The sequence below is a fragment of the Lytechinus variegatus genome, chromosome 3 (genome assembly GCF_018143015.1).
Source record: "Lytechinus variegatus isolate NC3 chromosome 3, Lvar_3.0, whole genome shotgun sequence".
Taxonomy (NCBI): domain Eukaryota; kingdom Metazoa; phylum Echinodermata; class Echinoidea; order Temnopleuroida; family Toxopneustidae; genus Lytechinus; species Lytechinus variegatus.
The window spans coordinates 66,892,664-66,910,103 of record NC_054742.1 but is presented as its reverse complement, the minus strand read 5'-3'; the positions used below and the strand labels follow the sequence as shown (position 1 = coordinate 66,910,103).

General features: G+C 37.6%; 1 protein-coding gene across 1 annotated transcript; it reads left to right on the top strand.

Moving 5' to 3' along the window:
- The first annotated feature begins 2,535 nt into the window (after positions 1-2,535).
- Positions 2,536-15,631, top strand: LOC121411734 (ruvB-like 1). The gene is made up of 9 exons (XM_041604570.1): positions 2,536-2,823; positions 6,467-6,686; positions 7,476-7,559; positions 10,186-10,343; positions 11,104-11,253; positions 12,575-12,837; positions 13,833-13,935; positions 14,412-14,503; positions 15,427-15,631. The coding sequence occupies exons 1-9, from the start codon at positions 2,680-2,682 to the stop codon at positions 15,584-15,586; spliced, it is 1,374 nt and encodes a 457-aa protein (XP_041460504.1). The 5' UTR covers positions 2,536-2,679; the 3' UTR covers positions 15,587-15,631.
- Positions 15,632-17,440: the final 1,809 nt, after the last annotated feature.

Sequence of the window (17,440 nt, the reverse complement as noted above, 5' to 3'; positions counted from 1 at the left end):
GAATGCCCCTGATTTTGTTTTTGCGACTTGGAAAATAATACGAGTGTTCACCCCTTGCTCCCACGTACGTAGCACTGCCCCCAATTCAAAAACTGAATGATTTGTAATGGAAGCAAGGTGACACATTCATATAGTGAATAAAAAGAACATGATTAAGGGCATCAGGGCAATTTTGTTGATAGATGATTTGGTAATAGTATAGTGATGGCGGCGGCGGCGGTGGTGGTGGTGGTGGTGGTGATGATGATGATGATGATGATGATGATGATAATGGTGATGGTGGTGATGATGATGATGATGATTATGGTGATGATAATGATGATGATAAGTGTGATGATGATGATGATGATGATGATGATGAAAATGGTGATGGTGATGATGAATGGTGATGATGATGATGATGATGATGATGATGATTATTGTGATGGTGATGATGATGATGATAATTGTGATGATGATGATGATGATGATGATAATGATGATGATAAGTATTAAGAGGAGGATGGTGATGGTGACTGCATGGCGATGATAACGATAAGGATGATGATGATTAGGATGGTGATTTGGATGAGAATGATTATAGGAGGAGGAGGATGCCTGATAGTGATGATCGGATGAAGGAGAGGAAGTCAAAGAGAAGAGGAGATGAAAGGGCAATGCTCGACCTATGAAGAAACTTTCATCAAAGTAAAGTCCACCAAAACAAAAAGTTCGCTTGAATCAAGAAAGAAAAATAAAGGAAGCATCGAGGTACTATCAGATAATTTGTTTTTCTGATTTGAAAATGGGAAAACATTAAGAACAGAATATTTAGCAAAAACCGATTCTCATTTTGTGAGTTTCAACAGAAAAGCGTCATTTATGATAAATTGTATCCGGAATGAAATATGCAAAATCACACATTTGAAAAAGGGAACTTTTTTTGTTTAACCGTAGGCCTACTATTCTATTAAACTATTTGCTCGGGTTTTTTTCTGTGTCTGGAAATTAAATATATTTTTTTTATTTCTTCTAATTGGTTTTGTTAACACTCACTTGCAATAGATTTTTAGTTTTGGCTTTGAACAACAGAATATTGAACACCGATTTTTATTTTTATTTTATTATTATTATTATCATAATTTTTTGCTGTGGCGAAACAGAAAATTGAATACTGCTCTTTCCATTTTGTGCAAGCTTGATTTGCTCCAAATGTGCAAGGTCAAGGTATTATTTTTTTTATCTAATTACCCGAGTTCTACCAGTTAAGCTACCTAGCTACCCCGACTAGGCTGTCGGGCTATCCGGGGGGGGGGGCACTAATTGAAAAGCACTGATAATTTTTTTTCTGGCCCTCAAACATGCATTATTATGCCTGATATACGCCCCCTGAATATGCATAAATTGGGTCAGGCTATATTGTTCTTCTGGTTGCCCTTGTCAATCTCTGCCTGTTAGGTTACCTGTGCTCCGGCTTGGCCATAATTGGGATAGCCCTGGGAACCAGAGCCCTTTGATTTAAAAAAAAAATATGCTTCTATAATAGACCCTAATTGATTTGTGTCCCCTACATGTGCATGCGCCGGGTCAAGCTAATGTTTTTCTTGTTGCCCGACTAGCGTACCTACGGGGGGCAGTCTCCCCCCCTGACGAGTCACAACCCATGCAAGTGATATCCCTGCCCCCCCCCCTGACGAGCTTGAAGACGTTTTTTTTTTTTTTTTTGCTTGTCATTTTTTTTCTGATAGGAAATATATACTTGTAGTTGAAGACACTTTTTTTTCTTGTCAAATTTTTGGGCCGACGAATTTGCCTCCCCCCCCCCCTCTGTGAAAAATCCTAGGTACGCCACTGTACCTCACCTGGTTGCCCTGGTTATATAGGCTGTCGGGATACCCCTCTGGGGCCTTTGAACAATACTTTTTTTCTTTATTACTTTATATATAGCTCTTAACCTGTAATTTAATTGATTTACGTCCCCGAAATGTACATGCACCACGGCTAATTAAGCTAGTGGGGTTTTTTCAAGACAAGTTCTACCCGGTTGCCCCGGCTATAGGCCGTCGGGATCAGTGGACCCCTTGAAAAATGTATTTTTCCCCAACTCACCATAGGTACGCTACAATAATTTTCATGCCCTTTCATTGAATTGCGCCCCAAAATGTACATGCATCGTCTGGTCATGTTTGCGTTTTCCTTGTTTTCCGAGTCAATTTCTATTTTTAGCTTAGCTGTTTGCCCCGACTAGGCCGTGAGGCTATCTATAGGAGCCACTTGAACCCCCCCCCCAAAAAAAAATGATGATAATAAAATAAATAGATAAATAAACAAATAAATAAATGAAATAATGCATGGAATTTAAAAAAATTATCTATTCCATTTTAATGTTCTTCTTTTTTAAGCTTTTTAGCCTTTATTCAGATAATAATATTACATACAGTAATTATAACAAAGGAAAATGATATCATGATTATAATTTTTCAAACAAAAAGCAGTTATTAATTTATTGAGCTGCCGCAGCTAGCTGCCGGTGTTGCTGCCCTCTACGTTCGTTACTCTGGCAATTCACTAAGAGACCCCATGCGTTGATGTTGATGTTGGATACAATTTGGATAAGATCTACAGCAAATCTATCGTTTACGCCCGGATTCTAAGAAAATAAATCAAATCAATTTATAAACTCAAGTTGTAGGAGCAACTATGAAGATCGAGGAGGTAAAAAGTACAACAAAGACTCAAAGAATAGCGAGTCATACTCACGTGAAGGGCCTTGGACTTGATGACTCTGGAAATGCATCATCAAAAACAACTGCAGGTCTGATTGGTCAAGAAATGGCCAGAGAGGTTGGTAGATCGAAATAACGTTAGACTAGCCAGGAGGCTCCTAGAGAGTAAAAATCATTTACTAACGTATGCTTACCCTTCATGTAGCCAGGGATTCCTTCCCATTCATGTACGCGTGCCGCAAAAAACTCTGAAAGTGAAACTTTCGCCCCAAGATTTAACTAACTTTGTTTGGTATGGGGTCCTAAAGCTGCGCAGGTCCTAAAGCTACGCACCACTCATCGCGCATGCAGTTTTTATGGCAAATGCGCACTCTGTGTGTGTAACTCTGACTGCAGAGTGACGAACGATTCCTATTCAGTTTTTTCCACAGAGGCTGCAATAAATCTCTAAATGCAGAGAAAACCAACAACTGTTTGGAATTTTGGAGTTATGTTCGCTTGAATTTCATTTTATCCTATAATGATATGAATATATTTTAGTAATTGAGGCACAGGAAATACTATTTTTTTGCATGAAAAATCGAGTGCGTAGCTTTAGGACCCTTCTACATCGGGTGGCGAAATCAAGAGGGGTTCGGAAAACACGACGGGATTTTCGTATTAGTGAGTTTTGCGATATTTTCTTCTTGGTTAATGATCTTTAGAATATTTGCCACAAATTAGTGAAAGATTTTTGTTGAAATATTAAAATTGGGATAGTTGTTATTGTTTGAAAACAAAGTGCGTAGCTTTAGGTCCCCCCATCATTCTAGTAGGCCCTATAGCCTAAGTTGCTTTCTTTCTAATTTTTGACTTTTGAGCCATCAAATCATGTACATGCATGTATATGGGATTAGGCCTACAACTTTATTTTCGACATTGATTTCATTTTTAAACAAGAGTTCATGAAAAAAAACAAGAAAAGAAAAATATGTAAAGAAAGGGGAAACTTGCCGAGATGTTTACACCGCCATCTTGTTTCTCGTTGTTGTCCTTTGCCAATATTATGCACGCATGTGCTGTAACGTTAGCGAAGAAAAATGCGTCCGTAATGTTGGCGAAGAACAATGAGAAACAAGATGGCGGCATGATGCATCCTAGACAGCTGGCAGCCGTCTGTTTCGAGGAGTTTTTTTTAACATTTTTTAAAAAAATTTTCCTCGTACACAGACAGCTTGCTATCGTGCAGCCACCATTAGGGGACTTGCAATGCAAAATCCCCCCGTCGGGGCTCTTCAATTTTTGTCTTTAATGAATAAAAAAATTGACAATTATTGCGACCAAAATGCAAATTAATATTCCCTCTTGGCATTAATTGCCAAAAAACAGAGAAAAATCAAGTTAAAAGGAACAAAAACAGTGACCTCGGCTGTCACGCAAATCCACTTCCCCGTTTTGTCCGATCTTATGTACATAAACATATGGCCATTGAGTCCCCTGTACAGATCGCGCTAGAACTTCGGTCTCTGTATTTGGTGAGTGAAGCCAACGAAGTTCAGCTGAACAACCAACATAACAGAGACCGAAGCTTTTGGTCTAGATGCATCCCTAATTTTGTCCACAACTTCAAAAATAAAACTCGAATATTATTTATACAGGATCTAAAGATGGTTACTTATAAAGACTAATATCATATTAACCTTGTTCATTGAATGAGTGACTAATGGGGTGTTGCAAGAAACTCGCGATGAATTGCAAGTCAATTTTCAGTCCCTAAAACGGGCCTAAATCAATCGTATGTCTTGCAACTTATTGCAAATTAGTGATTGATTGTTAATCTCCGTGAAACAAGAAGTTTAATCTGATTCGTTATAACTAACATTGATCTATCAGTTGTAAAACTGCAACAAGATATTTGCAAATGATCGCAAATATTTTCTTGCAACCCCCCTAAGACTACATGTAAGTAGTGCACTCACACCAACGACAACGTTAGTACAGTGCGAGTTTAGTGTTAGTATACTTAGCTTGAACCAAGAACTGTGTTTGGCAGTTGATTTCTTACTGGCTGGTCGTGCATGCTGTGAAACTGGCGTCCACACACTACAACACTCGACTTCTAGCCTTGATTTTTCTGTACGCCTTGGCCTGAAATGAACCCTTGAGTGGTCTGAGTGTGCTGACCGGGCTTGTCCCTTAAACTGTTGGTGAACGAAGCAGCAAGCAAGAGGCCACCAGCCCCTTGCCTCATCTGCGACACATCTGGCGCAGTTGAGAACACCAATAGTTGATGCAATTCAATGTATATAATTCTATATTTTTTGTTACTTAATAAAGGACAAGTCCACCCCAACAAAAACTTTATTTGAATAAAAAGAGAAAAATTCAACAAGCATAGCACTGAAAATTTCATCAAAATTGGATGTAAAATAAGAAAGTTATGACATTTTAAAGTTTCGCTTCATTTCACAAACAGTCATATGCACATCTCGGTCAGTATGCAAATGAGGGAACTGATGACATCACTCACTCACTATTTCTTTTGTATTTTATTATATGGAATATGAAATATTTTTATTTTCTCGTCATTGTCATGTGAAATGAAGTTTCATTCCTCCCTGGGCACGTGGAATTCCATTATTTTACCATTTTGTGCTACAGGCATGGAGGTCCTAATCATCAAATTCGTAAAAATTGAAATATTGTATAATTCAAACAAAAAACAAAAGAAATAGTGAGTGAGTGACATCATTGACTCTCTCATTAGGATGTAACTGGCTCGTTCATATAACTATTTGTTAAAAATAAATGAAACATTGAGATGTCATAAATTTCTTATTTTACATCCGATTTTGATGAAATTTTCAGCATTGTGCTTGTCTGATTTTTCTCTATTGATTCGAATCAACATTTTTCTGAGGTGGACTTGACCTTTAACATTCATTTCTGACAATTGTAAGCGCTGTGATACTTTTTTGTGCACATATAAATAACCGTTATTATTAAGTGTTGGCCACTTACATACATGTATAAGTTACATGTAGTCACTTACATCTTTGGTTTTGCAAGATTAATTTGATTTTGTTGTCTTGATTTCAATTGCTCTGGGTAGACATGAAGGGTTTAACTTTATTCATGTTTAGATGATATGCAGTTGATAAAGTCTTTCTTTTGAGTCACAGAAATAAAACTGTCCTATGGGGTGTTGCAAGAAACTTGCCATCAATTGCAAGTCTATTTTTGTTCCCGAAATCAAGCATATGCTGTGCAATTGATTGCAAATTTGTAATTGATTGCTAATCTACTCCATGAAACAAGGAGTGTAATCTGATTCGCTATAGCTAAAAGTGATCAATCAGTTGTAAAATTGCAACATAATATTTGTGATTGATTGCAAGTATTTTCTTGCAACACCCCCTAGTGTCACAAAAAAGAATCATCAATCATTTGTACATGTTTCAATGGAAGTGATGTAAATCAATGATTTTTTTTTCTAGTGATTTAAAAAAAAAAATTATGTTTGGTAGAAGAATCTGTTTTACTTTTAATTCATCTTGCTCAATAACTTGATGTAATTGGCAAGTAAAAAGTAGGTACAGAGGGCTTATAAAATAACAAATTTTCCTTTGATAATCTATTTTAGTCACTCTCCAAGAAATTAATTTTTCACAAATCGACACACTGATCTGACACACCCATTTTCATAGACTGCATTCTTAGTCTCCACCTTTGCACTGGGTCTACATTTTGCATATTGACAATAACTTGTTTTCTTGTTTCAGGCTGCCGGTGTAGTTGTAGAGTTGATACGATCCAAGAAGATGGCTGGCCGAGCCGTCCTGCTAGCAGGGCCTCCTGGGACAGGAAAGACGGCCCTAGCCCTTGCCATCGCCCAGGAGCTTGGCAACAAGGTACCCTTCTGCCCCATGGTTGGAAGCGAGGTCTTCTCATCAGAGATTAAAAAGACAGAGGTGCTGATGGAGAACTTCAGAAGGGCAATAGGTAAGTAGATAAATTCCAAATGTGACAAATTTGTTGTTTAGATTTTTGGTTTCCTCTATTAGGATCAACTTTGGGAACGGAAATAGAACTAGCAAGATGTACTTCTTGTTCTGGTTCTCACTCTTGTGGGCTACTGCATAAACTCCTCATCTGGGTTGTAGCATGCAGATTGCTCGATGAAGGAAATGTGGCTCTTGAAATGGTTTTGCCCATGTAAATTTTGTTTAAAAAAAAATGCATATTGATGGATAGACCAAAAGCTTCAGTCTCTGTTATTTTGGTTGTTCCGCTGAACTACGTTGGCTCCACTCTTTGTTAAATAGATCCCCAGAAACGACGGTTATTCCTGTCTAATTGATGGATAAGAATATAAGAAGTTTTATATACGATCAATGCATGTCCTTGGAACAATGATTGCTCATTCCTGTAATAAAGTGCCCTTATGCACTTAAAGATAATATTGTTATATTATAATTGAATATATTATATCATATCATATTATACTACATGTTATGTTATATAAATTATATTATATTAGTGATAAATACAAAGGAGTTCTGCATATTTGAACCGTGCTACCTACATGTAGTTCTTAATGCCTCAGATGTTTCTAAAACTATTAAGTTTGCATCAGAGGAGAGGATGATATTGATAAGAAGTGGAAATCAAATGAATGCTATGTCCCCTTTTGTCATAAAGTGGTAACTGCTGTAATTTTTTTATTGCATAACCATGTTTTGGGGGAATTTATGTTTTTAATATAGGTGTTACTTTTCTTTTTTTTAACAGGCCTTCGTATAAAAGAAGGGAAGGAAGTTTATGAGGGTGAAGTCACAGAATTGACCCCTTGTGAAACAGAAAATCCCATGGGAGGTAAGATTCAATATTTCTATCATATATTCAACTAATACAACCCTGACCTATTAAAATCAGTGAATAGCCACTTATGGGGCATTGCAAGAAACTTGCGATCAATTGCAGGTCTATTTTCAGTCCCGAAATCAAGCATATGCCATGCAATTAATTGCAAATTTGCGATTGATTGCTAATCTGCTCCATGAAACCAGGAGTAAAATCTGATTGCTATAGTTGAAATTGATCAATCAATCAATTGTAAAATTGCAACAGAATATTTACAATTGAATGCAAATATTTTCTTGCAACACCGCCCTAGTCTGCACCCACTTTACCTTCCGTTTGGCCTCATCCCATGTCGTTTAATCCTAGTTCATTGCTTTCAACCAGTTTGTCTACTAAGTCTCATTACCATTAATGCATTTACCATTTTGGCATGATGGTGGTCTAACACTTAGTTTATATGATTAAACAATTTGCATTATGTAGCTAGATTTATAAAGCACTTTTTGCATGACGATACAAAGTGCTGCTTTTATTACCCCTCCTTTAACTCGAGTGACCATCAGTGGCGCCTAGGAATTAATCCCGCCGGATACCCATTCACCTTACCTGGGTCAAGTGCAGCATATTGTAGATAAATTTCTTGCCGAAGGAAAACATGTCATGGCTAGGGTCTGAACCCATGACCAACTGTCTGAAAGGTGAAAGTCAGAACCACTACCTCACATAGTCAGAGTTGAAAGTAGTCCATTTGAGCATTAGACAAGATGACAGACTAAGTGTTAGTTAGACCAAAATGATATTAGAATAATGGGGTGTTGAAAGAAATATGCAATTGATTGCAAGTCGATTTCAGGTCCCAAATTAAACAAAAGCCATGCATGTCATTGCACATTTGCAATTGAGTGATGGTCTGCTTCTTGTACAAACAAATTGATTTGCTGAAGACAAAGTTGATGGTGTTGGGCGAGCTAAGGGTCATGCTATTTGATGCTTGTAGACAGGTAGATGGGATTGCTTAAATCATGTAAATGAGGAGGTTTGTATATTTTCAGAATCAGTGGTATGCTGGCATATATTTGAGAGGAGGAGAGGATGGGGTCTCCATACTTGGCTTAAAAAAATATTTACAGGGGTGTGTTCACTGAAACTAGGCTTGCAATTTCTCCTAATCAGCGGCTCTGCACACTCAAATGTTGGTGTAGATAACAAGTAGCTAATTTTGTCAGAACGAGTGCTGTGATCTGATGTACAGTGTACTTATTTTTCTTCAATGATGCACTCTTTGTCCTCTCTATCTAGGGGACCTACTTATATATAGATTCACATATTGGCTTCATAAAGTCAGTGATAACAAAACAAATCCAAAAGTCAATACTTTTTTGCCCATCAAAGGTTTATTCAAAGTTACTTAAAATTTTGATGTTCCTTTTGTCTTCATCAGGAGTAAAAGTGATCTACCGTACAAAGAAGTGCTTTACTGACCATCATCCTTTTAAAGGGGAAGTTCACCCTGAGAAAAAGTTTATTGTAAAAATAGCAGAAAAAATAATAAAAAATATTGCCAAAGGTTTGAGAAAAATTCATTAAATAAATAAAAAGTTATTAGAATTTCAATTATTTGATCTGTGATGTCATATGCGAGCAGCATTCCTACATAGCGAATGGTAAAAAATCAATGAGATGTAATTTTCTCAGAAAATTGAGAATGGTTTTCACTGTACCTTTTGTATATCAATAGACAAATCATTTCACACCCGATCATGAAAAGAAAACAAAATTAAATTGTCAGGAACCATAACAAATTTGAAATTCATGCACTTTATATTACATAATACATGGGGCAGCTGCTCGTTTATGACGTCACAAATCCAAAACTTTGAACTCTAATAACTTTCTTACTCTTTAACGGATTTTTCTCAAACCTTCACCAATATTTTTTACTATTTTTTCTGCTATTTTTACAACAAAGTTTTCTTCAGGGTGAACTTCCCCTTTAAATTATTGATATGCAGATGAATTACAAAAGAGAGTATGAGGAAAGACTTCATTCTTAGAAACAAATAAAACCAGTATTATATCCTCATGCTTCGCTGGGGTATTGACCAACACTGATTACAAATATATTCTATTTTGTCATTTTGTATTTTGGACCACTGATTAAAATTTCTTGATGCCCTAGCTATTATTGTCATCACACATTTTTTAATAATGATATAACATAATTTGTTTTTCATGTGTGTGCTCTCGTCACATCACCTTTATGCCCAGATATATATATTTTTATAATGAAAGAGGTCGTGGGTTTGAGTCCACCCCAGGCTAATGACTGAAGCCTGAGTTGGGTGTAAACGTCTCTCACCTGTTCCATAGATGCAGGCTATGTAACAGTGGAAAACACTCCATCCCTCGGATAGGACATTAAATGTAGGCCTCGTGTAGAGGAGAGTTACCCCCATTGCACGTTAAGAACCCACTGCACTATTCATATAAGAGTAGGGGAAGTTCCATGTTTATCAGTTATATCAGGATGAAAGACCTGTGGATCATAGTGATTCAGTTTGCTTTTCACCTCCCAGGCACAGTTGGCGCCAAACAAATAATAATAATGAGAGTGACCCTGTTTGTATTTTGCTTATAGGTTATGGGAAGACAGTGAGTCATGTGATCATTGGTCTGAAGACAGCTAAGGGTACTAAGCAGCTCAAACTAGACCCTTCCATCTATGAGAGTCTGCAGAAAGAGAAGGTTGAAGTTGGAGATGTGATTTACATCGAAGCTAACAGTGGTGCAGTCAAGGTATGTCTCAAAGGGCAGTTTGGCGGTGATTTTATGCATGGTGTTTGTGTTTTAGTTACTCTTAGTGCAGGCGCTGGAGAATGGACAGTGATTTTCATTTTTAATAAGTTCAGCACATAACAAAAAAATTGCTATCGGGAGGCATCCCAAGCTGGTAATTAATTTAATTAGCCCAGCCAGCTTGGGCCAGCTTGCGATCTATGCTTGAACCCAAGATCTTAATTGGTCCATCCTCCCCCCGCCTTTTTACTACTAGGCTGGCTGCAGCCAGATGGGGAAGGCCACGGCCGGTGCATACAAGAGATGACCTGCTGGCTGCTTCCAAAAGATATCATCCACAAAATGATGGCAGGGTGGACTAGAGCAGCCAGCGGAAGCTTTACTGTTCATGTGAAAATTCATTGAATTGACCTTTGTAAATGAGAATCCATGTTTTTTGCTGTGTACATTTTCTATAAACAAAATGGAATTTCCATTTTGGATCAAGTTTGAAAAAAGGAATAACCAGATTTCAGAAATGAAAAGAAAAAGAAAACATTTTCTTTCAACTGATAAAGCCCTGTACATATTGGTTTTGTGTTAGTGTTCATGAATGTGCTAGTGTAAGGAATGGTAGCGTTAGTACATTTAGATTGTTATAATTTGGAATCAAGGTTTAGAAAACGGAATATTTTCATGTACAATAGCCCAGTGAGCACTGAGCGATGGCTGCATGTTGGTGCCACTGAAATTGGTTACCTATGAATGTTTGCTCCTTCAGAGGCAAGGTAGATCAGACACATATGCAACAGAGTTTGATCTGGAAGCGGAAGAGTACGTCCCACTGCCAAAGGGAGACGTTCATAAAAAGAAAGAGGTCATCCAAGATGTTACACTCCACGACCTTGATATTGCCAATGCAAGACCACAGGTATGTCGAGATTCACTATTGCCTCTCAGTTCGTTGGCATTCATCTGAACTGTTGTTCTAGTCGGTTTTGGGTAGACATGCCAATTTTTTTCATTTTGTAGAAAATGAATAAGGAAGTCCTTTTCTAGATTTGGCGATTTGTTGTATTGTGATTTTTTTTAACTTCCTGAAATATGATAAGATTTTCAAATGCAAGGGCACATAAATCTTGTACAAAATGCGCTTTGTTTTTTATTGAAACATGTACTTTGTAGCAAAGCCAGGCCTTAAATTTCAATATTTTTATGGCAAATTTACTTTTAGATATGACACTTTTGTATAACGGCAAACAAATTTAAATACAGATTAAAGTTCAAAACTTTTTTTTAAATTAGGGCCAATGAGAGGGGCACTGAGGCCAGTCAATAAGACATCCAAGGACATGAGCTTGGATTATCTTTGATTAGATTAAGCCATGTGAAGTAATACAAAGACTGTATGCATTTAATAATAATTACCAGTACTCATTCAGCAAAGTGTCAAATCTGCTTGCATTGACATTGGACATGAAAGAGTGATGTAACTGTGTCGTTGAATTTATGCATCAAGAGTGCACTTGGCTGTGTTGTACTGTGATAGACCTCTCAAACGGAAATAACAAGCATGTTGATCTCTCCTTTAAAGATAAATGCCAGTTGTGGTAATGATCTCAAAATGAGTTCGAACAGAATGCAATAAAATGACCATCCAAGTGTTTGTATATAAAATATATGAGCCAAATGGCTCTGGAAAAAATGTGTAATCACTGAGAAATGGGCAAAATATGCATAGAATTCCATAAATTGTGGGGGGGGGGTTCCAAGCAATCCCACATGTGTCATTTTGTGTTAGTGATCATCAGAATTATCAGTTTTCAGCTAAGATTTCATGATTCCCTAACTTAGTTTATTGCAATGTTACAGTTCTAGACTTATGATATGGTGGCGATTGACCTTGATTTTAAAGACTTTCTCGTGAAATAATTGTTTGCTGCACCTACTTTCTTTTTCCTTTAAGTCTTGATTTATAAAAAAAGACAGAGAGGTGACATTTAAGAAGAGATCTTAGGCATTCCTGTGAGGTACTTTTCAAGAAATAAGTTTCTCGGTAAGCAGTCCATCTGTGAAGTTTACCAACTTGGCATTGGCCAATAAAAATCATATGTACTAAAATTGCCAAAGTCCATTTACCCCTCTTCTAAGTTCTGGTCTACCCGATTAAAAATGAAAAATAAAACCAAATAATAAAACCTGCCCGTAGATGAAATTTAATTAATACAGTATTCTTGGTACTTGATTCTTAGGGAGGTCAAGATATCTTATCCATGATGGGCCAGCTGATGAAACCAAAGAAGACAGAGATCACTGACAAGCTACGGAAGGAAATCAACAAGGTCGTCAACAAGTACATCGACCAGGGTGTGGCAGAGCTGGTACCTGGCGTACTCTTTATCGATGAGGTACACATGCTGGACATTGAGTGCTTCACGTATCTTCACAGAGCCCTGGAATCCACTCTTGCTCCCATCGTCATATTCGCTACCAACAGGGGAAAGTGCACGATAAGGTGAGTTGGTGACATATTTGCTCTGGCGACCATTGCTTAGGGCTTTATTTTGTCTCAGAAATGGTGTTAGGGTAAGGGTCGCAATAGGGTTTTATTTTAGATTTAGGGCAAAGTTTAGGATAGGGTATAGTGTTAAATCCAGGGTTGAAGTGGGTCATTCCATTACGATTAGTATGTGAAATTTACAGCGGAGCAATTGTTGCCGGAGTAAATGTTATGGAACCAGTGAGTCCTGAGCAGGGACTTTCTTGGAAGGATCATTGTGAATGTGATAAAGGTTATAGATTGTGGGTTTCTTTACATCGTGAACAGTCAGATTCTTAAAATATGGGCTGCGCAATAAAACCTCATGAGAGCAAAAGACAAGGTAGCTATAGCATTATCCCCTTTAGAGGTGATTCCCATTCACGAGGTTGTACTGGATTTATCATGCAGAATGAATGAACAATGTGTAATTTATTACCTCTGTACATTTCAATGAAGTATGTTATATTTGATGATATCAAGATTTGTGTGTTTTAGGGCTACTTTGGGAGTGATATTGCCCAATTAAATTTATGCAGTCTAATAGGGAGTTGGCTGTTTTAGTTTGTCAGTGTCATCAGTGTATTATTTCCTGGAGATATTGCCATGATGTGTGGACGCGTCGTGGTCTAGTGGTTCTGACTCTCTCCTTTCAAACAGAGTGTCGTATGTTTGAATCCTAGCCATGGCGTATTTTCCTTCAGCAAGACATTTATCCACACTGCTGCACTCGACCCAGGTGAGGTGAATGGGTTCCCGGCAGGATTAATTTCTTGAATGTACAAGCACTGAGAGGCAGCTTGAGCTAAAGCCGGGGTAATAATAATAACAATGCACTTAGGAATAGATTGCTTCTAGATAGATGGCGCTATACAAATGCGATGGACAGTAGACGAAGTGGGTGTAGACCAAGTGGCAAATTATCTTTGTGTGGTATGTTACATATGTTTGTTGTGACATTTGGATTTCAGAGGTACAGAGGATGTGATGTCCCCCCATGGTATACCCCTTGATCTCCTGGATAGGGTGATGATAATCAGGACCCTTCCATACTCGCAGGAGGAAATGATGCAGGTAATTTAGTTTCACCTCCATTTTTCATCCCACAAGTTGTCAGATCTGACAACCTTCGGTGCTTTTGATTGGTTGAGAAGCACTGTTACTATGGTAACATCCAGTGGATTCACCTGGATGGGGTATGGGTTAGGGCAGTCCGTGGACTATAGTTATTTGGTTAACTTTGCCCAATGTCTGGCAGCTCATCCAGGTCAATCCAGTGTGTAATTGTTTTTTTGTTACTGTATTATTATTTTGTTATTGTAACAATTATTTTTATTATTGTATTTGACTTGACTTAATATTCTTCCAAATAATAATGGTAATAAATCCTTTCATGAAACCCTTACCAGAGGGTATTTCATTTACAGTGGACTGTTTTTTCATGATTTTCTTCCTAAATAGCTTGGGAAGAATTTAATAGCTCTCTATGAGTATTTCCATCTTTCCCACAAATTCTGCTCAGCTTTTGAAATATTTATCAACCATTATAGATTCTGCAGATCCGAGCCCAGACAGAGAGTCTCCAGATTGAAGATGAATCCCTCAAAATGCTTGCTGAAATTGGCACCAAGACAACATTAAGGTTTGTACAGAGTAGACACACTAAGAGATTTTCATTTCATTGTTGGTCAGTAGGTCTTGGTTTTGTGCCGGTTTTTACATCGGCACCAAAATTTTTATAAGACTGCTTTGGGACAAATTGCACCTGGTGTTGTGCTATTAATAATGCGATTGGGACCATCTTGGTAAACTCAGATTAGGTGAACATGGAGCTATGGAAAGCAAAGTAAATATTGTGCTTCTGAAACCAACAACAGCACCAACACTGAACTTGAAATCTGTGTGAAGAGGAAGCGTTCTCAAATGTCCTAGTGACTTCGACTTATGGTTTTGAATTTGACATGTGGTCTGCTCTTTGAGTTTTAACCATAAGATGTATGGTATTAAAACAGATAAATTGTATTCGTACAGATGACTTGATCATTTGTAAATTACTTAATGTTTAGATAATAATTGACTTTTGTCTCGCCTGCATAGCAGAGCGAGACTGCAGGCAGGCTTTTGCGAAGACGACAGCAGCGTCAACATTGAAATCTTAACCAAGTTTTTGAAATATCATCATATCTTAGAAAGTATATGGACTTATTTCATGAAACTTGGACATTAGGATAATCAAGTAGCACTGATCATCTTGCATGAGTTTTAGGTCAAATGACCAAGGTCAAAGGTCATTTAGGGTCAATGAACTTTGACCTTGTTTGGGTATCAACATTGAAATCTTATTCATGTATAAGATTTTGAAATGAAATAGGGTCAATGATCATGGTAGTTTATTAAATGAAATGTGGTTTTCTTTTTTTCAAACAAAAATTATTCATCTCAGTTGTTTTAAAGTCAGCACTGCTTTTCTACTGAATCGCGTAATGGAGGCAAGACTGCCAGAGGCATTCCAATTGTTAATTTCAAACAAAGTTTTTTAAAAATTTTTCATGATTGATCCTTCAGATATGCAGTCCAGCTTCTGACACCGTCAAGTCTTCTGGCTCGTATCAACGGAAAGGACAGCATAGGTGAAGATGAAATCAACGAGATTAACGAGCTCTTCTACGATGCAAAGTCATCGGCCAAGATCCTGGCAGCGGCAGGTGACAAGTACATGAAGTAATCCATTTCGATCTGATTTGATTTCCAAATGGGGCAATTCCATAAATGAACAACTTTTTTTCATACATCCGACCCCCATTTTTCTCTTTGTTCACCTGAACTATCCCAGTGGTAGTCCTTTGTGACCATTCTGAATCGAGGCCGGTGATATCGGGAAGGTTGAACATATAAGAGAGTCGGATGATGATATTTCATGGAATTGTCCCTCCAATATTTTCTTCTGTTTATTTTTTACTGAATTTTTTCCCCGTTTAGATTAGTAGTCTTCCGCATTCTGTTAACAGTGTATCACATCAGTGCCCAGTTTCATGAAATTTTGTCATCAATTGCTATTTTGTAAGCTACTTTTACAAGCTATTGGAATGATGTAATTGATAACACACTTTATGAAACAGTGGACCATTTCCTAAAGCACTTCATAAGTTATGCTCTACTGATGACATGTCCTTGTGCAAAGTGATATCCCTTTGTAGCTGATGCAAGACCTAAAGGCCTGGTCACACCTCCCAAGCGTTGTTGGAGCGGTCGTGGAGCGGTAGGGAAAGAGGGCCGAATTTCGCTCACAAAATTGGGGAAAAAAATCGAAAACATAAATCGAAAAAAAAAAAAAAATCGAAACCGAAAATGGTGAATGGTAGCGAGCGGTGATAATTTTTTTCTCTCCGCTCCACGACCACTCCAACAGCGCTTGGGCGGTGTGACCATGCCTTTAGACCTTGTTCCAATTTCTGTGTCGAGTCACTGGTAACTTATCAGTAGCTTTATGAAGCAATCCTGGGCCCCCATTGCATAGAAGTTACCATTATAGTAACTTTGCCATCAAATGGTAACTTGCAATATTCGTCGGCCTTATGCCAAAAGGGCCTTAACCCAATTTTAGGGGTTCTGAATATTTTATAATAAATTTTACACATTTCATGTAAAACTTAATAACTTAACACGTTTATCGAAATTGGCTTCAAAAGCAAAAAAAACGACCACAAACTTTTGATTATTAGAGAGGCCAAAACCTTTAAACGCCATTATCTCGGAATGGCCAAAAGCAGTTAAGGCCCTTTTGGCATAAGGCCGACGATATAATCCTTGATTCTGATTGGCTGACAATCAGCATTACCATGGTAATTAGATGGCAAAGTTTATATGCAACAGGGCCTTGGGCTGTTCTTCAATAAACTGTGTGTATGCGTATTACGTAACTTGAACTATGGAGAGAATTATTTGAAATACAGTTATGATTTACTACCATTTTCAGGGAAAGTTTTCAGCATTCACAACTGGGAATTCATGATGCCATTGTAAAATCATAAGTGACTTGTAAAATGCACAACATCATGAATTCCGATTCTGGCGGGTGTTTCATAAAGCTGTTCGTAAGTTAAGAACTACTGGTGATCCTTTCTTGTGTGAAATGGTGTATTCATTGGCGATGGTTAAGCGTGTAAGAAAGGTTCACCAGTCGTTCTTAAAGTCGCTCTTAACTTACGAACAGCTTTATGAAACGGCCCCCGGGCATGGAATTGAACATGATATTGATGGTAATGTTACCATCAATGATAGCAACCATTGGTTTTCTTTAGCTGGAATCACCATTGATAGCAGTCTTAATGCTGCAAGTGCAATGAGGTATACAATATAATAATAATAATGATAGTGTATATTTGTAGAGCGCGCACACCGTCAGTAGACGCTCGTGGCGCTAGCCGAGCAACAGTTCTCTTTTACAATGGAAGAATGAGATTTTATAGAAATATGACATGAGAGTAGAAAAAATCTACACTAAAATCGAATGCATGTCCAAGAATGTGATGCTAAATTAATACGTTTGTTTGGAAAGTATTAATATATAGTGCCTTCA

What these genes read in the sequence shown, in the direction of transcription:
- LOC121411734 (XM_041604570.1), top strand. Translation starts at nt 2,680, where the DNA reads ATGAAGATCGAGGAGGTAAAAAGTACAACAAAGACTCAAAGAATAGCG. An exon ending in GTCAAGAAATGGCCAGAGAG is followed by an intron (nt 2,824 to 6,466) that starts GTTGGTAGATCG and finishes TTCTTGTTTCAG; the next exon opens with GCTGCCGGTGTAGTTGTAGA. An exon ending in TTGCCAATGCAAGACCACAG is followed by an intron (nt 11,254 to 12,574) that starts GTATGTCGAGAT and finishes CTTGATTCTTAG; the next exon opens with GGAGGTCAAGATATCTTATC.